This window comes from Pinus tabuliformis, chromosome 3_2 (genome assembly GCF_031772625.1).
Source record: "Pinus tabuliformis cultivar Carrire ecotype Pingquan chromosome 3_2, CPIR1, whole genome shotgun sequence".
Lineage (NCBI taxonomy): Eukaryota > Viridiplantae > Streptophyta > Pinopsida > Pinales > Pinaceae > Pinus > Pinus tabuliformis.
Window position 1 is genome coordinate 1141819490 of NC_142302.1, and position 25631 is coordinate 1141845120.

At 37.7% G+C, this 25631-nt stretch overlaps 1 protein-coding gene across 1 annotated transcript in view; it reads left to right on the forward strand.

Moving 5' to 3' along the window:
- LOC149184755 (NADPH-dependent aldo-keto reductase, chloroplastic-like) overlaps positions 1–25631 on the forward strand; it is a 147416-nt gene that overhangs the window by 113999 nt on the left and 7786 nt on the right. Inside the window, exon 6 of the mRNA XM_089417688.1 lies at positions 22778–22953. Coding sequence (XP_089273814.1) covers positions 22778–22953 — 176 coding nt within the window. The remainder of the gene's footprint in view (positions 1–22777; positions 22954–25631) is intronic.

Here is a 25631-nt window from a genome sequence, read left to right on the forward strand (position 1 = left end):
ATGGACCTATCCCACCCTTTTATGTCAGTTTGCATATACATGACAAAGTTTTTCACAATGCTATGTTTGACTCAGGGGCATCGCACAATCTTATGCCCAAAGCAGTTATGGAAAAACTAAATCTTGATGTTACAAGACCTTACAAAGATCTGTACTCATTTGACTCAAGTCAAGTGAAATGTTTAGGCCTCATCAAAGACTTGTGTGTCTCCTTAGTCCAATATCCCAACAAGACCATCCTCATGGATGTAGTGGTGGCTGACATCCCACCAAAATACGGTATGCTCCTATCAAGATCATGGGGAGCAAAGCTCCAAGGATCCCTTCAATTAGACCTTTCCTACGCCACCATTTCAGTCTTTGGGCAACCAAAGAGACTGTACAGAGAAACGCTCATGAAATATGTGGTGAGTAGTGAGAGCAGGCCTGAAAATTTTCCCATTTACTCAATCCACTCTGATATGGATTCATTTATTTTGTTTAATCATGATACAAATGTTTCAATTGATAATGAGCCCTTCGCTTTAGAGCAACAAGCACACATCAATGAAGAGTCGGTTGCACACACCCATGAAACTGTCACAGCAGCTGATGCAACCAGCCTACCAAAAGAAGTTCCCCAGACAAAAATTTTAAATCTGCCCAATCTTAAAACAGCGCAATCTCTTGATACTGACCATAAGAAAGAAATCACATGGTATTTAGAGTTTGATGGCTCTGTCAACAAGTTAGGAGCAGGTGCAGGTGTCTGGATTCACAATAAATACAATAACCATGCAGAAGGTCATGCCTACAGACTGAACTTTAAATGCACAAATAACATGGCAGAGTATGAGGCTCTGCTTTTAGGCCTTAAACTGCTTAAAACTCTAGGAGCTGTAAAAGTGTCTATCTTAGGTGACTCTGACCTAGTTATACAACAGATGAAAGGTAATTTTGTTACCAACGACAGCAGAATGAGAGCCTATAGGACCGCTGCTACTAATATACTCCAGGAATTCACTGAATTCAAGCTTGACAAGATTTCCAGAAATCACAACATTCATGCACACAGCCTAGCCACCTTTGCAAGTACATGTAAGCTTCCTTTTGATCCAAACCATCACTTCATGGCTGAAATAAAACATAAGCCTATTGTCCCAAACAACGTTAGATATTGGCAAGTATTCGAAAATGATGCCCAAATTAACAGTTTCCTTACCCTCGAGCATGAATTTTCAAATATTAACATTGACATGGATGCTATGACAGATACAGAACACCAAACAACTGAAAATCAGCAAGATATAACAGCTGCAACAGTCAAGCAAATCAAGAGACCGACTGTTTTTTACAAAGAAAATATAGAACAGCTGAAACCAACGCAGGTAGAAGAGACAACCAAAACAGAGGCAGACATCATTGACTTAAAGGATAACTTTCTGCCTGCTGGCCTAACCCCATTAGAAGACATGTTTGATGCTAATGACGTGCCCAGAAAACCAAAATTGCAGCCCATAAACGCTGAAATAGAAGAACACAACATCGGGACACCAGAAAATCCGAAAATGATCAAACTGTCCAAAAATCTACCACCCGATCAAAAGACCAAGTACATTGACTTATTCAAAGAGTTCCAAGATGTATTTGCTTGGAGCTATGAGGATTTGAAATCCTATGATACCTCGATAATCCAACACACCATTCCTTTAAAACCAAACCAGAAACCCTTCAAGCAGAAACTTAGAAGAATTAACCCCATGCTTCTTCCCCCGATTGAGAAGGAAGTAAAGAGGATGTTTGAAGCAGGCATAATAGCACCCATCAAATTTTCTGAATGGGTGTCCAATCTTGTCCCTACAAGAAAAAAGACAGGTGAAATCAAACTTTGTGTAGATCTCAGAAATTTAAACCAAGTCTCCCTAAAAGACCATTACCCTTTGCCTAAAATGGACCACATATTGCAAAGAGTAGTGGGATCATCTAGAATCTCTTTTCTAGATGGATTTTCAGGTTTTAGCCAAATACTTGTTCACCCAGACGACCAAGACAAAACTGCTTTTACTACACCCTGGGGAACATTCAAGTATGTAAAGATGCCATTTGGTCTTAAAAACACTGGTGCTACCTTTCAACGAGCAATGGATATTGCTTTTGCCAAAGAAATACATGACTTCCTAGTTGTCTACCTTCATGGCTTAACCCCATTCTCCAAATCTGATGAAGAACACCTCAAGCATCTTAGGCAAATTTTCATGACATGTAGGAAATATGGCATTTCCTTGAACCCCAAGAAGTCTCTGTTTGGCCTTGAAGAAGGCAAATTACTTGGCCACATCATATCAAAGGATGGGATCAAAATTGATCCTGAAAGAATACAAGCCATCCTCCAAATCCCATTTCCAAGAAACATTAAAGAGCTACAAGCATTCCTTGGAAAAATCAACTTCTTGAGAAGATTTATTCCAAATCTAGCTGACCTGATAAGATTGTTAAGCAACATGTTAAAGAAGGTTGCCAAGGTAAAATGGTCTCTTGAAACCAAGCAAGCATTTGAGAGTATCAAATCAGCCTTAACACAAACCCCTGTCCTAACTAGCCCACAGTTTGACAAAGATTTTATCATATTTTCATTTGCATCAGATCACACTATAGCTGCTGTCCTGTTGCAAAAGGATGAACAGGGAGCTAAAAAACCAATCGCTTTTTTCATCCGAGCCTTAAGAGATGCCCCGTTGAAGTACCCAATCATGGAAAAACAGGCCTACGCACTCGTTAAGGCCATCAAGGATTTTAGAGTGTACATACTGTATTCACACGTAATTGCCTACGTCCCACACGCTGCTATAAAAGACATATTGACCCAAGACGGATTAGAAGGCAAAAGAGGTAAGTGGATTGCAAACATCCTTGAATATGACATAGAAATAAAACAAACCAAGCTGATAAAGGGACAAGGTTTAGCTAAACTGATGTCCGAGACGAATTTTCAAGCCTTAGAGATTAACAAGCTGGACAATGAACCGGAGCTGGCGACTCCACAGATCAGTGAAATCTTTTTACAATCCCCATGGTACGCTAATATATGCTTTGTATTGTTAAACCTGTGTGCTCCCCCAGGATTGTCCAGAACCAAGAAAATATTTTTGAAAATGAAGGCTTTAAAGTTTTGTGTTATAGATGGTGCATTATTTTGGAGAAATCATGAAGGTATATTGCTTAATTGTTTAACGATGAATGAAACTAACAATGTCATGAAAGAATTCCATGCAGGTGACTGTGGAGGACATCTATATTGGAAGTCCACTGCTGATAAAATTTTAAGGGCTGGTTTTTACTGGCCTTCTCTTTTCGCAGATATAAAGAAGTTTGCCATGTCATGTCACAAATGCCAAATTTTTGAGGGCAAGAGAAAGTTGTTGCCCCTGCCCCTTAAACCCATCTCCATAGAAAAACCTTTTCAAAAATGGGGTCTTGACTTCATTGGAGAAATCCATCCCTCTTCCTCAGGCCAACACAAATGGATCCTAACAGCCACCGACTATTTCACTAAGTGGGTTGAAGCCATTCCCTGTAGACAGGCCAATGATACCATTATTATCCAATTCCTTGAGTGCAATATCCTTTCCAGATTCGGCTGCCCTGAGAAAATCATCACTGACAATGCCGCTGCCTTTAAGTCCAAAAAGATGATCAATTTCTGCCACAGATTTCATATTGCCTTGGGCCACTCCACAGCCTATTACCCTCAAGGAAATGGCTTGGCCGAATCATCTAACAAAAGCCTCATCAACATCATAAAGAAAGTGTTGAAAGAAAACACGAAGAACTGGCACAAAAAACTGGTAAATGCCCTATGGGCAGACAAACTTTCAAGCAAAAGATCAATTGGGATGAGCCCTTATGAGCTAGTATATGGCATGGAGACTAGATTTCCTTCATCCCTGGGCATTCCTACTATCAAGCTGTTACAAGAGATTCAGGCTGAACCGAATGACATTCAAAGAAGAATCAATCAGACCATCCATCTGTAGCAAACCAGAGAACAAGTTTATGATAGAGCTCAAATTCTGCAAGAAAAGCTCAAAAGGATGTTTGATAAGAGAGCTAAAGCTGAAGATTTCAATGTTGGTGACAAAGTTCTAAAGTGGGATTCAAGAAGAGAAGACAAGGGTAAACATGCCAAGTTTGATTTTCTATGGAAAGGTCCATTTGTAACTTCTGTTGTTTAGGGAAACAACACTTATTTCCTCAGATCTATAGAGGACAACACTGTTGAAGAAGGCCCTGTGAATGGCAGGATGTTGAAACATTATCATGATCCTTGTTGTTGAAACAATGCAAATTCTGTAAACACCTTTGTACAATATTATTTGTAAATATCAGCACTCAATTTTTATTTTTGTATAAACTAGCTGATTTTTTGAGGAATAACAGTAAAATTCGGGGAGGACTCAGCCGATGCAAATTTTCCAGTCTCAAGAGTATCAAAACAGAGCAAAAATTTTCAGTTCATATCAACACCTTGCTCTAAACAAAAGCAAGGCAAGCACAACAGTTTGATCCTTGTTCCTAAACTGTTTTAATAGGTATGTTCCAGCAACATTGTGAATAATTATCAAGCACACAGAAGAAAGCAGACGATGTTGTACCGTTCACAGAAAGCTCAGTTGAGGAGGAGGTTGTTCACAGTTCCAAGTTTATATTTTTAGCAGCCAGAACAAATGTTTCCAGTCTACAACAACAACAGAAGATCAAGGCAGTCTGACCTGCTGTTCTTGGCTTTTCACAAGGAAAAGCCATCCCCAAGTGGAGCCACTGTTAGCCTCCTGTTGCAACAGGGTATCATCTTTCATGATTGACATTTTTACATGCCAAATATGTCATACTTTGCAAGCTGCAGTGTTCCATATTTCCAGATGAGACCAAAGAAGAAAGCCATGAAGTGTGTTGGTCCAAATGCCACTGCTGATTCCATTTTTGAGGAGTTGTCCCAGTTTTGAAGAGTTTTCATTTAAGGGAGGTCCAAACAGTCTAATCTTGGTCTCCCTAGGTTTCAATTTCCTGTTGTAGAATATAGAGAATGCATCTGTCCAAACAGTTTAACCTTGGCAGATTTTGTAGATAGGTAGAGAATCAAAGGGACCCAACTGTTTAATCTGGGCCCTGGCAGAAATAAGTGCAGATTTAGATAGGAAACATTCAAGTCTAAGTGCACCCTAATCAGAAAAGAAGAAAAAATGTTAGGAAAGTAGGATGGGTAGGTAGCTGTGGTTGCAGAAAGGTGATTTATGATCAATTTTGTGTTTCAATCTGTTTTATATTTACAGATCACATCGCAGGCAGTTTTCATTCAGAAAGAAATCAAAGCTGGACATCACTAACTTCCCCTTCTTCTAATTCCCCAAGTCACTTACTAACTCCCCAAAGAGGACAAGATCTACTTGAGCCTCTTAGTTTCATCATCATACATATTAGTTGCCTTGATGAAGATCTGCTTCACTCAAGAACTTCATCTCTTTGCAAATTCTTTTCCCCAAAATTTAGCCTAAGGTCTCTGACCTTAGCGCCTGCTTATCACCTTCATATTAACTATTAACAGTATTATATAACTCCCTAGCAGTCTTCCCCTTCCCCTATTGAAACTATGTACATAAAACTCCCCTATGTAAATATCCCCACCCTGGCAATATAGCCATATTTTTATAAGTCCGGGGAAAAAATGGTCCATCTGAGGCTGTTTTTTAGCCCATCCGAGTCATAATAGGGATTAATCTGACCCCTGGTCAGACTAATAACTTCTCCCCTAGCCCTAAAACCCTCAAAAAACCCCCTAATTCAGCCCCAAACCAAATTTTTGTGCATAAAATATTAATCCCGCTCATTTAAAACCCATAAAGCCCCATTTCCTAAGTCTAAAACACTAACCCGCGCTCATTAAACCCGTTTAACTCTCAAACTCTGCCATTCCCATAGTTTAAACCCACCCGCGCATATATTAAAAACAAAATATTCCTGTGAATATTCCCCGCCCTAACTACCCGCCGCCTCGCGTCTGCCGCCAATTGTTGGATCTCCCGCCCCGCAAATCAACGGTGGGAGGGTCGTCCCATCCCCGAGCTTCCCGAGCTTTAGCATCCGGGAGATGGGCGGTATTGTCGCCGTACCTCCCGCCACGCGTCAAGCGTTGGGTTGTGGCGGAGGCCCCCCTCACGAAACCACCATCTCCAAAAAGCAGTGCGCCACAATACCGCTTACCATCTCCTGCCCTGTGACGCCGCCGCTTATGTCACCCCCTTGCCCAGTCACCGCAACACGTCAACTGCCTACGTGTCCTCCTGCCACCGTGTCGCCGAGTCATCTGCCTGCGTGGCCCCTTGCCACGTGTCATGCCACGTCACCATCCGTACATGATGATGTCATCCCGCCACGTCGTCATGTTGACGTCACCCGCCGTACAACATCACATCATGCTGACGTCATGTTGACGTCATCAACACTTTTTTTGGCGCGAAGGAGCAAAAGTCACACTTCGAAGCCCCAGAATCCGATTCTGAGGCAATTTTTGATGAGCGATTTGCGCCTCATCGCAGGATGTTTTAGGCCGAAATGGAGAATCTGATTTTGTCAAAGAGTATCAGAAGGAAGAAAAGACGCCAAAGAGTATCAGCAAAGATTTTTTAGGGGCTCGAAGCACCTGTACATTAATGAAGCCCCCAGAAAGTCAAATCAGGCATCATCAGCCCATCCTTGCCTTCAAATCACAATTAAGGCATTCAAAGCCACAGGACAACAAAGAAGCAGAAACCCATGCACATTTATTTCAGAAGCACCTGCACCAAGCCACCAAGGACTACATAAGTTATTCAGTTTTGATACAGCCGCCCCAGCGCAGCCTGAGATATTTCCATGCATTTATTTCAGATAGGAGTAGGTAAATTAATTATTCTTTATGACCTGATTAGGTCAAGATGTAATAAAGAACTCCGTGGATAGAAATTTTTTCCCTATATATACCACCCTCTGTATAGTTTTAAGGGTTGGTCGATTGAGAATTTTCACTAGAGACTCGCACTGTATACCTAACTGTTTCTATAATCAAAGATTGCAGAAAGCTTGGAGAGCAGACTGTCTGTTGTAAATGAATTTTTTGGAGATATGAAGATGGAATTCTTGTGCTGCAGCCTGAAGCAATAAGTGCATCTTACCTCTGTTTATTGTTTACCACTATCTAGATAGAAGAAAGAAAGAATAGCCTAGAATTAGTTTAAATACTCTCTATGCTCAATTTCTGTTATTCCTTCATGTTTTCCTCTGTTTGAATTGGTTATGAATATGAATTCCTCTTGGCCCATGTTTACCCCAATTCACCTATGTTTGCCAATTATCTAGGGATTCTTTACTGCCCCTAGGTAGCGCTCTGTTACCTCCTCTGTTAAGCTGATTGAGAGATTCTTAATTGCCTCTCATTACTTAGCATTCTTTCCATCACTTAGACCTGAAACATTGTTTCATGCTCAGCTATCTTGCTCCATTATCCCTCTCTTGTGACCGAAGAAATGCACCAGCAGTTCTCCTCCTTGACTCCATGCCCAATGGTTTGAAACTTCCAGACTATGCCTTGCCTCTCTGTCTGAAAACATCAATTTTCCCACCAAAAACAAAACAAAAACCCTCTGAACTCGAGACTTAGCCTAAAATCGTTTTCAAACAAAGCTAAATCTAAAAGAGAGAGCCCTCTCTGATTGCAGGTTGGCTAGAACCTGCAGTCCAAAGTTGGTCTGTGGTTACCTCGGCCGTATCCTTTCCGGAGCTTAAGGACAAACTGAGTGATAACAGTATCGGCACCCAACCACTAGATGTAATTCCAGCATAACTTGAATTTTGTTGTGAACTCCCGTAAGGTTGTCCTCCCGGAGGAGACAATGAAAGGGTATATTTCCCCCCATACGGCGATAATCCGGTACTTAAAGGAATTTTTTGCCCTTGAGGACCGGACTGCCCAAATTGACACCCTGAAGGATCAATTTGCTGAGACTCAACATAAGAATTCCCGAATACTATTTCCGATGAACAAACAGGAACGGACCATACTGTCGAAATAGCCCCTGAATGGGCTCCGTTTAGCGATTGAGAGCTAGTTGGGACAGATGGTATGCCGACGAACATTGTAGGAGTGACAACAGGGAGTTCTGCCGTTGCTGTGTCAGATGACACAATCCTAGATGTCAATGGTTGTTCATACATTTCTAGTCTATCCAAAAGATTGCCTAGCGATTCTACAGGAGCTTCCTATGGCGGTAGACTAATTTCTGACGAAGAAGGATATAGAGTGATCCCGACTCCAAATCACGATGGAGTACTAGATGGAGGATCCTCCACAATCTCTTCTATAGTAATCAGACCAGGTGGAAGAGGAAGACCATCAAGTCTGTAAAATATTTCTGGTGCGAAAGAAGGTATAGAATCTGCAGCGACAGATGTTTGGGGAATAACACCTTCCGAATCAGCTGTAGATGGAGCTGGCTCAGTAACATAAGTGTTTACTTTCACACTAGTTCAGTTCTACTGTCCTTCGGTGGCTGCTAAACTTCTTCTGTAAAGGCAGGGATACCAGAAATGTTTGGAGTAACCGGAGTCTCCGATGGTGTCGGAACACTTGTCCTAACTTTACCGGGGGATTTGGAACCGGTTAAATGAGTTCGCTTTGTTCGTAACAGTTTCGACTCTGGAGACAAAGACGGTTGACTCGTAAGCCTCCGCGAACGACGGGGTTTCAATTGAATTTCTTCCATGATTGCAGATTACTCGATCAACTAAAAATCAAGGGGAAATATGTTTCCGAATTAGTTGAATTTTAGACGCTTTGACACAAATTGTTTTTTCAATTTTTAAGAGTCGAGAAAAGACAAAAGATGACTCCAGTCGCCTTCAATTTTTAATGAGCTTGAAGTGACAAGTGCTCAGATGGACCTTTTCCGTTAAGGAGTCTAAAAAGGAACGAAATGGACTGCTCTGGAAATCTAGACAGAGGGATTACCAAACCAATCGCAAAACTGTAGAATACTTTTACGGTACGATAGTCAATATTCCCGAATGCTGTGTTCAGTGCATTGCGGTCGATAGGGCGACAAACACGACTTCCTATGGATAAAGGATAAAGCCTATTGTGGTCTCCCAAAATATACTTGACGATATGTGGGAGCACAAGTCCGTACTGGCACTTATCGTCTCAAAGTGGAGGAATCACCCAACCAATAGTGAAAGCAACTGTTACCAGGCTTTACGACACTAGAATACATCTCTAGCCTAGACTTCTAGATGTTGTGCGTTAGGTTCCAAAGCGTTTTTAGTTTCATTAAATTTATTTTATGGTTGATCTTGCTTAATAAACTTTCCTTTCAGGTTCACCGCGTGATGTAGATGTAAAATTCCTAAAATGCAATCTAAGATGATAAACAGTCGTTTAATCTTCTTTCTACAATGAAAATCCTAATGCAATCTAAGATGATAAACAGTCGTTTAATCTTCTTTCTACAATGAAAATCCTAGCTACTAAGGAAAGAGAGATGGCATTCTTTCAACAAAGAGCACAGAGCACACACTATATGCACTGTCCTAAATCAAGCCAACAAACAGTCTAAATGCAAATGCACATGCATGTATTTGTTTTCAGCCTTCTTAATGTGTGAATGATAAAAAGAAAGCTAAGCGCAAATCTGAATTATTTTCCAAAGCGACAATTACTAACAAGTTTCTTTTCAAATTAAAATGAGGACAATGACGACACTTTGTTATTTGGAATTGAAAACTTGCTTTCGACACTTGAAAAACTACTAACTCAAATCAAATACAAGAGTAACAATGTAATCGACTATCAAGAACAATCAGATTCTCTCCTATGACTGAAAACAACACTTGCGACACTTTCAAATCAAGAAACGACAGTACAATTACGCTACTTCTTTTTAAATGAGAACTGAAAATGACTCAAAAATACATAAAAACATTTACATTTCTTTGCACAATGGAGGCGGAATAACAGCAAGGAAATGGGTTTCGAACAGAGGTGTACTGACTACAGGCAGCAAAACTCCTGAATAGAGCTGAAAAGAGTGAACACAGAAACCAAAATTTAGGAACAAGGCCTTGTGTGATTAGCGCACCTGTAACACAGTGAAACTGAAATGCAACGCACCTACTACACTCGGGAAGTGCGATGCATTTGAATTTCACAGAACAGACAGTGCGCTGGACCAGGGACGAGACTTTGATTGGGTTCCGAGTCACAGTTTGCAGTTCAGTTCAGGGATTTAGGCCGAGCAAGTGGTATTCAGTAAATCAATCAAATGGGTAGATCTAAGGAGGTTACTAGAGCCACCACGAGGGCAATTAGAGAGCTTGTAAATCAATCATTTAATTCATAAACAAAACCTGGAGATAGACTGAAGCAACGTTGATCTACTTTGCACTTGCATAGAAAATGCAGTTCGAAGGCTAGTTGGCTTGACTTCAGGCTCCGTCTATAAGTTTATAAAGTAAACAAACGTAGATGAAAAAACAATCTACTCGCTCCCTAGCGGAGTCACCATTTTGTTATTGGGAAAACTAGTGTCTATACAGAGCTGCTAGTCCCACTAAGGCTGGTAGCTACCTTAGCAACAAACACACTAAAAACTACTTTTGTTTTCCTTTATGAGAAATAGATAAGAGAAGAATAAGGAGACCAACCTCTGTCTTATACTTGGTTCCTTGCTTGATTCCTCTCTCTTCTGGTAGGTCTTTGCCACTCGCTTCCTTGTCTACCCACCTTTAAGGAGTACCTGTAGAATCAAAGTAGCATAACACTATCCAAGAACATAGATCTATTATCATAAACAATATAGGATCAGATATACAATGACCACACAAATGCATAAATCATCAATCATACAAGAATGTGGAGGAAAACTTGAATAGCTTTATTGATAATCAAGAAAGAGAAAAGAGGATTACAACCAATTGTTCTGACCCAACATCATCCCCTCAGTAGGAAAGCCCTTCTTCACCTCATGAAAAGCTTAGATCACCCAACACTATGATATTGCACCAAGAAACCAAAAATACTTCCTTACAAGATACAAAATTCCAGCCTCTGGGTCTCTGGGATGAGGGATCCATATATAGATGTCTGCAAGGGATGTGAGTCAGCTTTTGAGATTTGATTCTAGTGTCTTCTCTCTGATAGTTCTTGATTCCACTTGGATATTGATGATCTCTTACTCATCCCTGGTCGAATTCAGAGAGGCAAGTGTCACAGGAGAGGTTTATAGAAGATTCCATGCTCCTTCACCTTGCGTATTGACCCTGCCATTTGTCCCTTCTCGCCCATCGCATCCCATAGAAAGGTTTTTTGACATGCATCGCACCTACTGTGTGTATTCAGGTGGGACGCAACGCACTTTGCCAATGGAGCAGGTGAAATGGTCCAGTTTTGACCAGTTCTGAGTAGTTTTTCATGGAGAACTTCTACGAGATGCTATAATCAGTTGACCTTGTTCTTTTAGGGGTTGGAACAACACCTTTAGGGACTTAGGATCCCTTGGTTTATGGACATTTATGCTTGGGGTTGTAGTGCCAAAAATGTCTATAACACTTTTCAACCTCCCTCTTTGCCTTGATGAGCTGAATCTACATGACCTCATGTTTGGCCTCAAACTGCTTGTTTTCTTGCTCATAATATGAGATGATGTATTTTTCCCTTTGCAAGTTGATCTGGAGCTCCCCGATGAGTGCATCCTTTTCTTTAGTGAAAATTCTTGTGCTCTCACTATCATCATTCTCACTTAGGTCAACTAAGGCAAAATCTTGCTATGTCTCATGGAGGTCCTCCTCCTCATGTTTAATCTCTGCCTCTGTCATCTTTTCCTTGCCATTCTGTACCTGCTTTGCTGATGAAGAAGGCAAGGCACCTCCCACAATATGTGGGGAAAACACCTGCCTATGGCCTCTCTAATAAGTGTGTGTCAAATTGCCCAAATCAACCCCTTTAGGCTTGATGACCTCAACTTGTTCAATGTGCTCTTTCTCCCTGATTTCATATTTGTTAGGTGAATGAATATGCTCATGAAATGGTGATGATGGAGGTGATGGTGAGGTTGACTGATCAGATGAGGATGAATGATCTATGGGCTGAGATGGAGGAATGGAGGTGGAAGGATGAGATGATGAAGGGATACTTTGAACATTTTCAGTAGATGAATGCGTGAATATGGGATTAGCTATGAAGGTTCTCCATGCAATGTTGAGTTCCTTGAGATGATAAAGGACTATGATTTTAATGAGGGAATGATGAAAGAGAATCTTCATTTAATATTTGTAGTCCCTTTTTTGGGCAATGTAGGCCATCTTCTCAACTCTTCGGAAAAGATAGTAGGGTATATTGAGCATTTTTACCCTAGTGAAATGCATTAAAAGTTGGATGTGATAGGAATAGAGCCTAGAAAATCTAGCTTCACATGAAAAATATTTCATGATAATCTTCATCATTGGGGCATATCTATCAAGGAGGTGAAAGGAAAATAACCCCTTCTTTCATTTTGGTACCTTGGTTTCATGTAAGGCTCATAATAATGTCCCTCCAAATCACCTTGTTTAAACCATTTCTCCCCAATATCTGGGATTCCAGTAGCAGTTGATATAATGGCAGTAGATAAAGTAAAAGTGACACCTGCTAGAGTGACTTGGTTGTCTTGGAATTTAGATATGAAGAGCCTAGTCAACTCAAGATGGTGTTGGACTGCCTGAACTTGCTCACAGAAATCATAATAGCCTAGCCATTTGAAGGATGTCACAGCCATAGGAGATGCCAAGAGTTCCTTGAGATCTGTGGGCTCAAATCTATGTATCTTGTCTCCTTTGTGTGTTTTCTTGACGTCTGTCTCTTCTCTATTTGTTTTCTCTTCCTCACTGTGTGGTTTGTATTCCTTATCTGCCATGGTGTTTAATATCAAACCCTAGGGAGGTATAAGGTAGTGGGAATGTATTTTTTTGGGAATAGGAAATGGGGAAGGGTAAATATGAAGGAGATGGGTGAAGGGATATATGTAATGGAGGAGGATATAGGGTACTAGTATGATAGCTTTTGAGATGGGGGAAATTGTTTGCAATGTAGGGGTTTTGGGAGCCTAGGTAGTTGTGCACCTAGGACTTAGGGTTTTGGGACAAAGGTTTAAAGGGTATTTGGGATAAAAGGTTTAGGGAAAGGGAATAAAGGTGTAGGGGAGTGTATAAAAGGAATTGATAGTGCAAGGGTAGTTTTGGGGGAGATCTAGGGTTTAGATATAGGATGAACACCAAATCTTCAAATAAACTTTTAAAACACTTTGAAAGTGACTTATGGAGGAAGAAACACGTTATCCTTAGTTGTTACTTACTTGTTTGGAGGTCAAATTCCCTTTGGGGGAGCTGAGGAGGTGACTGTAGCCTTTTTTGGACAAATGCACAGCGCCAATGGGGAGTGCGCAACGCCTCAAGCAAGCATGCAATGCCTTCAGGGAACGCGCAATGCCTTAAGGAAACACGCAGTGCCAAGTAAAGGCACAACGCATGAAGAGAACGCACAACACTTGCTTTGTTCTGCCAATTTTCACCCAGAATTGTGAAAAGGGTCTCTTGGGGTTTGCTCAATCAGTGGTAGGAAGCAAATGAATATGAGTTTGAAGCTAAGAATTCCTTTATAGCTGAGTGAATTTGATCTTTCAACTTTAAAACCCACTTTCTAATGTTTTATTTTACCTTTTTGACATCTTTGCTAATTTCCTTTTTGATTTTTTCCTTTGTAGGTGGATGATGTTGGAGTTTTGGCAATATTTACTCTTGAATTTTTCTTAGATGAAGTTGGCACATAGAGTTTGAGTGAACAACTTAGGAATAGTAACTTATTACATATAATGGACATAAATTACATAAATAAATAAAAAATATTACAACTCTTTTTTTTGAAATAAAATTACAATCTTGAAACAAAACTCATACTTTGGAATGAAAATTAGAGCTCGGGAAACCCTAGTTACATGTTTGCGAATCCTCTTTGAATGGAAATGGGATATTATTTCTTTCACTCTCATGCTTTTGCTGGCTTTATGCAGTGAATGGTGTTTTATTGGACCTTGGAGGAATGAAACCTAGTGACCTAATGAGATCTTAAATAACCAGACTTCATGTAGACTTGACTGACCTAAGACATGATGAAATGAGCTTTTATAATGAATGTACGTAGGAAGGTGGGCCAACAAATATTGATTTTTTGAGGGAGAGTGGGATTTTGACTTAAGCTACCATCAATGAGTAAATTTTTGCATGAGGACCTAGGTGGAATGATAAAAATTTCAACATGGGACACTAATATGATATGAAAGAGGAGCTTTGATCACCGATGACAATATGCAAATACTGACTCTAACATGTCCTTTTTTGTATATAGCTGATGTTGATGGTTTTTTTTTGCAATAGCCCGTACAATTTAAGACCTTATATAAATACATGCTCTCCTTTCATGAAAAGTATTGCTTTGAAGTTGACCATGTAATCTTTTTTTATTAATAGAAAAGGTTGACATTTTCTTTTCTAGAAAAAATCATACTCTTGAAGTCAATAAGATCTCTAATTAATCATGGTTTTGAAGTAGATTAACATCATAGGTCCTTAGTTAAATCTCACAAGGAAGACTTTTAATTAGTTAAAATAATGAAAATAAATTAACTATATTTTGAAGCAATGCTAATGCGATACTCTTTATATCATAAAAATTGATTTTTAATATTTTATAGATGGATGTTTTTCAAAATCCATATTTATATGAACAAATTATTATACATATTTATGTGCAAAAATTATTACATATGTGATGGTGGACATAATGCTGAATTCTTTTTGTATTTTCCAATTATGATATTATCACAACATAATAATTAATTTTATAATATTTTCCAATAATGATATTATCAGAAGATATATAGTTCTTTACATTATGAGATGAAATTTTGATATTATCATATATGTGATTCATTGTAATGATTATGAATGGATGATAAAAATGTGAAATCCATATATAACATGGATAAATAATGGATTTTTCAATACAAATGATGGAAATTTAAAAGAAATGATAAGTTTAAAAACATATATTTGCCTAGCTATACTAATATGAGCAATCTATTATAAATGTGGGAGAAAATTGTCTCACCCTTTATTATATAATAATCATTCCTTCTAAATGCAACACTTAGAGGAGGTAGGGTCTAATATATTCAATTAAAATACATCCAAATATTGGACAATGTTACATTGATATAAGATGATAGACTAGTGACAAATTAAAAAAATAAAATGAAAAAGCAAAACCCTTATTAATTTCAATAGTGGGTTGTCCAAAGAGCATAAATAATTCTAGTACCTGCAAATATTAGAGAGTTTTATATTGCTTTAAGATAATATGATAGTGACAAATTAGCAAAATAAAATGAAGAAAAAAACACTCCAATCAATGTTGGTAAGAGAGGGGTAGGTTGTCCAAAGAGCATAAATAATTATAGTATCTGCAAACATTAGAGAGCTTTACATTGCTTGTCCTAGGATGATGAGAGGGGTGGGTTGTCCAAAGAGCATAAATAATTCTAGTATCTACAAACATTAGAGAGTTTTACATTGACCGCCCTAGGATGATAGAATAGCGACAAATTAAGAAAAAAAATGAAAAAAAAAACACTGTTATCAATGTTGGTGATGGGTTGTCCAAAGAGTATAGATTGTCCAAAAAGCATAAATAATTTATATAAAAATATGAAAATTGATATTTATAAATAAATATGTAAGAAAGTCACAATCATTGGAAAAAGAGATTATATATATATATAGATATATTCTTTTAAATATTTAATAATATATATATATATATATATATATATATATATATATATAATACTATTTTAATAATAATAATAATTATAAATATTTAATAATAAATAATTTTTTATTTCTTAATGTATCAATGAGATTATATAATTAGTAAAAAAAGGGATAACCAATTTATATTTATTTGAAATTTGGATCTACCAATTGATAAGAGGAATGAAGTCTAAAATTAAGATGAATCGAAATTGATGTTCTTATATTCCCTAAATATATATATATATATATATATATATATATATATATATATATATATATAATACTATTTTAATAATAATAATAATTATAAATATTTAATAATAAATAATTTTTTATTTCTTAATGTATCAATGAGATTATATAATTAGTAAAAAAAGGGATAACCAATTTATATTTATTTGAAATTTGGATCTACCAAATTATAAGAGGAATGAAGTCTAAAATTAAGATGAATCGAAATTGATGTTCTTATATTCCCTAACAATTTTTTTTTAAGTCTTTAAATAGACTTTATCATAACAAATACCATGACCTATATAATACCATGGGCTTCTAAACCTATCAAATAAATAACTCAAACTTATATATAATTATTATTTTTTAATTTTAATTTTATTTTGAATAATTTGTTCGAATCAACTTAACATTACATTACATAATACATTACAACTTTTTTTTTTTGAAAAGGTGGAAAAACCTATCAAACTCAATTGTCAAACCAACAGTGAGGACAACCATATCTGGCTGCTATCCGTGAATGTTTTGAAAAGGTGGAAAAACCTATCAAACTCAATTGTCAAACCAACAGTGAGGACAACCTTCTCTGGCTGCTATCCGCGAATGTTGGTTGATGCATCACTATTATCAAGGAAAACCACGCCACCTGGAATAACCCGCTGGTGGTTCGTAAGGGAGCAGGGTTTCTCTCCTGCCAGATACCTCTGGGTCTTGGGCCGTTAACCTGTTTCCTTACCTCCGAGGAAGATGAGCTCTTAGCCAAGCAGAAGCAGTTTTAGGGCACACTCCAGGCCCACATTACAACTTTTACAACATCACTATCCCATATATATATATATATATATATATATATATATAATCATTTTAATATAATAAATATAAATATTTAATAATAAATAATTTTTTGTTAATGTATTTATCACATTAATCTATATTTTAAGAAATATAAATGCAATCAACATCACCTAATAATTATATTTCTCAATGACAAAATATAATTATTATTTTGGCGTTGTTTAGCTATTAAACTTTTTCGAGTTTTTGGTTAGAATCTAACAAATTTTTTTTGGTCAAATCTTGATTAGTGTTGTTTAAACTGAGTTTTTGATTGCAATATAGATTCAACAAGCTGAAAAACCACTAGAGCACTTAGATTATAAAAAGTTCACAACTCAAACTTATAGTTTCAACAAATAAATTACTAAATTCTAAACAAATTAGACAACAACAAAAAAACTTCCAAAATATCTAACAAATAAACTACAATTTTATTTTTCTTTCCACTTTTTATAAATTTAAAAAACCTCACAAAATTGTTTAATTACAACATAATTAATATTTCTTCAAACCAAAATACTTTAAATTCTATATATATATATATATAACCTAACCAATTAAATAAAAATACTTAATATCAACTTAAAAACAACAATAACAATGAATTAAAAAATACTTAATATGATCGAGTTAATATATATATATATATATATATATATATATATTTCACCATTCAAACTTCTTCCAAATTGAGATAACATTAGTATCACAAAATTTTAATCCATCTCACTCTGTCAAACATTTCAACCTTTTCACTATGTCAAAAATTTCAACCTATCTTATTAGCATGATTAGAAGAATTATTTGAGTATCTCTATTGGCTAAAACTTTAATAACATAGTTGAAGACCCGATCTCACCATCGTAAGTAAGAAACAGGTAGATAGACAATTCCCAAGGAAAAGTGGGAAGCAAGCACTTGTATCCTCTTAGAGCAAGAGCGATAGAAACCGAATGACACTTCATTATGGAATGTGCGGCTATGAGGACATTCGTAACCAATTTGAAAATGATCTTGAGGTAGAGAGTTTCATTAGGGGAATTTTGAGGTCTAAAATGAGCCTCCTAAGAAAATTATAAAATAATAGTGGAAATAATAAAATAAGGTTAGATTACATCATCAAATTTTAGAGGGAAAAAAGCAAAAACTATTTTTTCAACTTTTATTTTCAATTTATCTCTCTATGGGTTTACTCAAATTTCAAGTGGAAACACTCGTTGGATGTAGAATTTGATTCTTCATCTAAGGAGTACCCATCTCACATACTTTCAATGGACCCCGTTACATGAAAAATGAGAAATATATGAAAAAATGTGATTGCGAACCCTGCTACATGAAAAATGAGAAACATATTTCTCATTTGAAACATATTTCTCATTTTTCATGTAGTAGGGTTCCTAATCACGTGTTTTCATATATTTCTCAAATTAGTTTTATTATTTTATTATTTTATTATCTTTTAATCTTTTTACTTTTTTACCCTAAAAATAGTAAATCATGCCATGGTTGATATCATTATCTTGAATTCTATTAATTTTTATTAAAAAAAAAAAGTTATTTTTTTTTTTAAACCCATTTTAAACCATTTTTTTCTAATAAAACAAATTATTTGAAAAAACAAAGATTCATAAAACTACAAATTTCTTAATCAAGATTTATGACAAAAGGCCATTTTAAAAAAACTTCTAATTGTAATATCTTATTTGGTTTGGAATCTAAATCCCTTTGAAAACAGATGTTATAAGTTCATTCATTCAAATATGAAATCTAAATATCTTATTTGGTTTGGAATTTAAATTCCTTTGAACACCATATGTTATAAGTTCATTCATTTAAATATGAAATCATGTGAACTTGTCCCTGCTACCTCTGCCAATTGTTCTGCAAAGAAACAAACGTGGTTGGAATTTATTGGAAGACTTGTTCGGAACATGCCTAGAATTTCAAATCCCCTATGCCCGTCAAATGAAAATTTGATGACGTTTTTGCATTTTTCATGCCCTTCATTTTACATTCTACCCAAATTTGTGGGTGTCAACTACTCTTGCATTTCAACTTTCATTAATCTCTTTTAAGAGTGCCTTATTTTTTCCTAAGTTAGCATGTGATTTGATATAGCATACAACCATACTTTTGATATAACACAGTATGAGGTTTATTTGTTTCGATATAGCATACAACCATACTTTTGATATAACACATTATGAGGTTTATTTGTTACAGTTAAACTGCTCTAATGGTAGCCGAGTATGTTTTGATTTCCTAATTATATGGTCCAATGAACTAGGTTTTTTTTTTTTTAGGACCTAAGAGTCAACACAACATATATTTCGATATGAAATATAATGATTTTTTTTAGGGAAAAAAATAATACATGTTGCAATAATTGATATATATTTTGATTTTGTTTCTAGTAAGATGTATAAAGGAGGGGACTTTTTTTATACATCAATGACTTTTATACTTAAAACAAATCATCTCTCAAATTCTTTATCAAGTCCTTTTTTACTATTGTGTATATAATGAAATTAGTCAACTAACATGTTAAGCTCAATATTTAGATGAAATACCTTCAAGCTAAACACCAATATTTCTATAAAATACCTTCATGCTAAACAAGCATATTGAAAATATAACGAGCTGCAAAAGCCTAAGAAATACTATTCATTTTTCTAATTTGACCTTTTCTCAACCATTAATAGAAGAAGAATAATGGGACACCACATAGAAAATGAGCTACACTTAAACATTTGGGTAATAACTCTACCAAGGAGATCCTATTACAAGAATGACATCAGATACAACAATCACAATTTTTAATGCCCAATAATCAATTTTATAGGAGAACAAAAAATAACCGTTTTCACCAAAAAAAAATTGAGTCACTGCAACCAAAATTATATCCTTACCCCAAGTTAACTTATAAGTTTCACATGTAACATCCATATTGAATCCACATGTGACCTAGACATAAATACTCCCAATATCCTTAATAAAACCACCATACTTTCTAACCATATATGGTGGTGCACACCTTAAGTGTCCATGTTACACCACCATTAATTATATTACAATTATTCCATGATTCTATCACACTCCTTTTAATATAAGTGGTATTTGTTTTTTTTTACAACATGGTGAATCGATAACTGCTTGGCCTAATCTAAGGGAGACCCAGGATCAAACCTCAACGCTGCCACTATAACACCAAGAGCATAACCAACCACCTGCAAGTCGGGTATACTAAGTCTCTATGATTTAGCAAGAGCAAACCTCAACGTTGCCACTATAACACCAAGAGCATAACCAACCACGTGCAAGTCGGGTATACTAAGTCTCTATGATTTTAGCAAGAGCAAACCTCAACACTGCCACTATAACACCAAGAGCATAACCAACCACCTGCAAGTTGGGTATACTAAGTCTCTATGATTTTAGCAAGAGCAGACTCATGGGAAAGGGGAATCCGCCCCTCTAGCCGCCACCACAGCAGGTCAATGTACTCAATGAGATTTGAACTTCGGTCAGCCTAGGCATAGCCCAAGTGACTTTCCATCAAACCACACATCACTGTACAATATAAGTGGTATTTGTTATGCAAAAAACTAGATATCTTTGGGAGTATCCGATTGGCATCCGATGCCAATTCAAATGCTTTTCTTTCCCTTAATTTCTTTACCTATTCAAACGAATGCTCGACTTGATTATTTTCCATGTTTCTAGGTTCGGTAAATTTCCCCTTGCATTGCATCAATTTCTTCATGTCCTTTACTCCACACTAATAAATAATTTACATTATTCGTAGTAAACAACATCTTAGATGGCAGGAATTTAGAGGCTTTCAGTTCCAATAAGATAAACGACAATTTAAATTATGCGTCTTATATCATAATAAAGATATCTTAGACCAAAGGAATTGATAATAGACTCCCTACATCCCAAGGATGGCGAAGACAGAGATTTCAAGTGATTTCCATTCGACATTTCAAGCATGTTTACTGTGATTTCCATTCAGCGTTTCAGGCATGTTTACTGTTTATTCAAGAAACCTAGTACCGAGCATACTTATGACCGAGGCTCAAAAGGATCCTTTGAAATAGAGACGCAATGATGAGAACGATAAAAATCGTAAAGAAGAAATACCGTGACTTTCAAAAAAATGCGTTACCATTAATGACCCTGGAAGAATTGTCGCCCTGATTGAGAGAATCAACGGGTGGCTCTACAGGATTAGGCATGAACTTGTGCTCCCCTCTGATAAAAGCTAATCATTTTGTGCCTCTTTCCAAGGTTGAGTAGGAAATTAAAACCTATAACCTATCAGTTTAATCCCGTTGCAGCTTGCATTCGGTCATCAAGTGCAAGTAACCATCTAAGCGGCAGTTATGACTGGAGGGTGACCATTTAATCCACAGTTAACACACACCGCAACCACTGTACCCTAATTTTGTCAATTGCTACGGTTGCCATGTTAATGAATTCGCTTGCTAGAATCCAAGGTGGGAAAGAAGCAAACAAAACTAGATACCAGATACATATTAAACATTAGTAGCCTACCTGGCGTTACCTTTGTTGGTGCTAGGTATTATAGATTTGGACGGTTCCAATCCCAAATTAAACGTCAATATGACGGGTCAGTGATATATAGGACACGTCAAGTTTGACGTGTAGAAATTTACACCGTAAGTCAAATACGTTTTGAAATAGAAAATACGTCCTGTAGGACGTCAAATTCCAGCCCTGGTTCGGAATATCTCATCACAATCTCGTCACAGTCCTTCCGACTGTGATTCTGGCTACATATTAGTCTCTACCAGCTTTTTCCAATAGAAGAATCCAAGCCATTTTGCTTGTTGGATGCTCTGATCGTCACTGGTCACTGCTTCAAAATTTTCCAAGGCAAGGCTGTATGATTTGAATTCCACCTTCACAATGTTTCAAACACAATTCCTGCTTCTTAAACTGCATATTCATATGCGCAAATTACTGATTTTGATCAGTTTGCAGAAAACCTTTTGCCAGAGTCTGCTAAAATGGGGAGTGGAGGCAGAGTTCTAGAGCTCAACACAGGTACCAAAATACCATTGGTCGGTCTTGGAACAGGTGCCGTGAATCAAAACCCCGAGGACATTAAGACAGCAGTGGCTACGGCAATAGAGGTAAATTCTGTATCAAAACCCCGAGGACATTAAGACAGCAGTGGCTACGGCAATAGAGGTAAATTCTGTTTTTATTATTCTCAGTTATTACTGTACCGAGAAGTAAGGTGCATTTTACAACCAGTCCAGGAAAATATAAAGATGAAGTGGAGGTGAAGGTCATCCATTTTGATATTTTTCACAGATTCATCTAAATACACCTTGTAACCTTTTAATCTAACCCATGGAGTTACCCATTAAAGTATTTGCAATCTTGCTCTGCATATCAAACTGAATTTGCAATCTTGGTCTGCATATCAAACTCAAGTTTAAAATGGGTTTGTGTTAATTTGATACTATGATCCAATTGCAGCATATTATGCAAAATCCAGCTTTCCAACCGTGCATATTAGTCAAAATGTATATATGGTAACAAAATATTATAACCAAACTTAATCTATATATGTAAAACTCGAGCTTCCTAATGTCCCAGTTTAGAATGATTCATGGCAGTTAAATTTTTAACGAAACTTACTGTGAATATCGGATCAGGCCCTGGTTTGGATGGATGGATCAATGCTAATTGGACATTATAATCAAACTACAGCTATAGATATGCAATTTAGCAAGGAGACTGAAATTATTTGTACTGGCAGGTGGGTTACAGGCACTTTGACACAGCTAGCCTATACAGGTCAGAATGTCCCTTGGGAGATACTCTAAAGGATGCCTTTTTGAAGGGCTTAGTGGTACGGGAGGAGGTTTTTGTGACCACAAAACTGTGGTGTGGAGATTTAGATGATCCTGTATCTGCATTGAGGACGAGCTTAAAGTCTGTGCATCTTGTTCCTTTCTTGAATTTATTTATTTATAAATTGTCCTTTCGTTAAAGAAGTTGGCTTAAGGGTATCTGTCACGCCCTACACCTGCGGTGATCTTCCAACCGCTTGTAGCGAGGTGTGGCACCACCGAACGCTTTCTTTTTAACAATACTAACGTTTATGGGCTACGCCTATTCCAATATGAACATACTTAACTTGTGTTCTTATAACCGAATAAAGTGTTATCCTTTATACTTCAACAAAGAACATTCTCATTCATTAACCATGAACAATAAACCGAGAACAATACACAAGTATAAAGGGAGGGGCAACTCCCGAACAGTCTGCCCAACAATAATATTATGTCAAGAATATCAGATTTTACAACAAGTGTGTCTTGGCTGAACCAAGTCTCACACTTAACCAATTTTTACAAAGATAGGCCACCTGCCTTTTACAATAGTCTTGTGCACCTCTTGCACAAAGAATGGTGCTCACCCGAGCCACCTAAAATCTCTGCCAAGTCCTACACCAAAACCCGTACCTTAGAATTCACTCGGGCACACCTTGCCCTATCTTCGGCTCACCCAAGACTAAACTCACAACCAAGTCTTCATACCTCAACCTGCAAACCACTTCCTCCACGCACCTAGGTTAGACTACGCATGAGGTATGCGTATCTACCTCTAAACCTGCGCAAGTGTTTACCCCTTGAGCGTAAGAAGAGATGAGCGAAGTTGCTTGGATGAAATGAGGTGCATCCACCTCTTATATATACGCTCCATACTTTGGATATAATCTTGGGCCGACATAACATGAAGCCCTTCACATAGTACTTTATGATGTCGGCTTGTATATTTTATGCTCCACGTTTCAACATGTATAAACCTTCGTATTACATGGTTTTAATGTATGTGCTCCATTATATTTTATTATCCATGGTTCTTCACATACATATGTGCCATCGCATGTCCATATGTTTTATTAACATGTCGGTCTTTATATTTTTAATATTGCATATAAATGTGCTCGCTCACACTTAGTCGCATTAAGTGTTGCACATGTATTGTCGCTTTTAACGTCGCATTGCTGTCGTAAGTTCATCGCACAAACGTCGCACAATCGTCGTTCAGTGCGCCCGTGAGCCCGCTTGCGCGCCCGCCCGTGCCCGTGCACGATCGACCGCCCGGCGCCCGTCGCACCCGCAACCGGAGGTCCTTACATTCTCCTCCACCTGAAATCGTTGTCGTCCTTGACAACATACCATCATCCACGATGTCGACCTTTCCACACAAGGCAAACATCCCTGCAACATATGTAGAGACTCTTCTCCACTATGTCTCGGCTTAATGACCACTGCCACCAAGCTCACCATACCAAGGTATGTATCTCCATAATCCATGCTCAGGTCCATGGAAACTCCATCCATCTCATCTGCAACATGTTGTCCATATGTGTGTCTCCTCCAAAGTGAAGTGATCATCTCATCAAACCGACTCTTGATGTGCTCCTTTCAGGTCCATGAAGCTCTCTCCATCATCTGCAATGTGCCACCCTCAAGTCTACATTCAACTCTCGATGTGCCCCATTCAGGTCCATGAAGTCCTCTTCATCATCTACAATGTGCCACCCTTAAGTCTCCATGTCACACTAGCAAGTCCTCCTGCATAACATTCCTGCCCTAGCACCTTGTTAGGATGTCCCTTGACATCTCTACAAGTGCTTCCACACAATGTCCTTGCATAGGTCTCTGCCATGCTCCATGTCTTCAAGTCTCCAACCTGATGTCCATGACTAAGCTGCCCATGTAGTCCAACCAAGTAGACACATCACAACATCTGGCCATCCCATCCAAGTCTTCAACTTTCGGTTTAGTGAACTCGGTCACTCAACCAACTCATCATCGTATCATCATGTCATGAGTCCCTTCACCATAGCTCCTCCACCAAAGTGTCCACCAAGACTACCTCTTGGTCTCGGCCATGAGAAGTCCACCCAAAACATCATCAACCCCAAGAGTGTGCCCTCTAATCTGTCCATGAGTCATGCCGGGCACTTAGCCAATCCTCCATATGGCTAAAGCATGACTCAATCATCCACAACGATCATCAAGTTCCACCCTTGTTCCGGGTCCTTGCACCTTTCATCACAAGGTCACAAGTAACCCCAACAAGCTTTCCAACAATTGACAATCCTTGCTCTTCCATACAAGGTTCCATCATAGTCATCCATGGTAAGATGTCCTCTTGCCTTGGCAAACTGACTTTGCCCTTCACTGCACATGGTTCATCTCCCAAATGCCCAAATGAAACACAAGTATCATTACTTACTTCATTATCATGAGGCTCCTCCATGTGAGTGACCTCATCCACACATGTTGACAAACTGCAGGATCCTGGTTCAACCTGATCATCCTCAAGTTCATCCTTCATCGTAGTCATGTCTTCAACATCTTCGATCATCACGACTTCCTCTTCCTTGATGGCACAATCTGCAACTTCACCTTGCTCCATTGTCCAACCGGGTTGAAGAAGTTCTTTCTCAGCTTCCTTCTTCAAGGCTATGAGATGCCCCAATTCCTTCTTTCTTATCTTGAGCCTCTCGAATTCAGCTTCAATCAACTCTACTTCCTCTGCAAGTCGAAGAGCTTCCCCTCTATCAGGAATCCCTTCCTTAACCAAGGCATGAA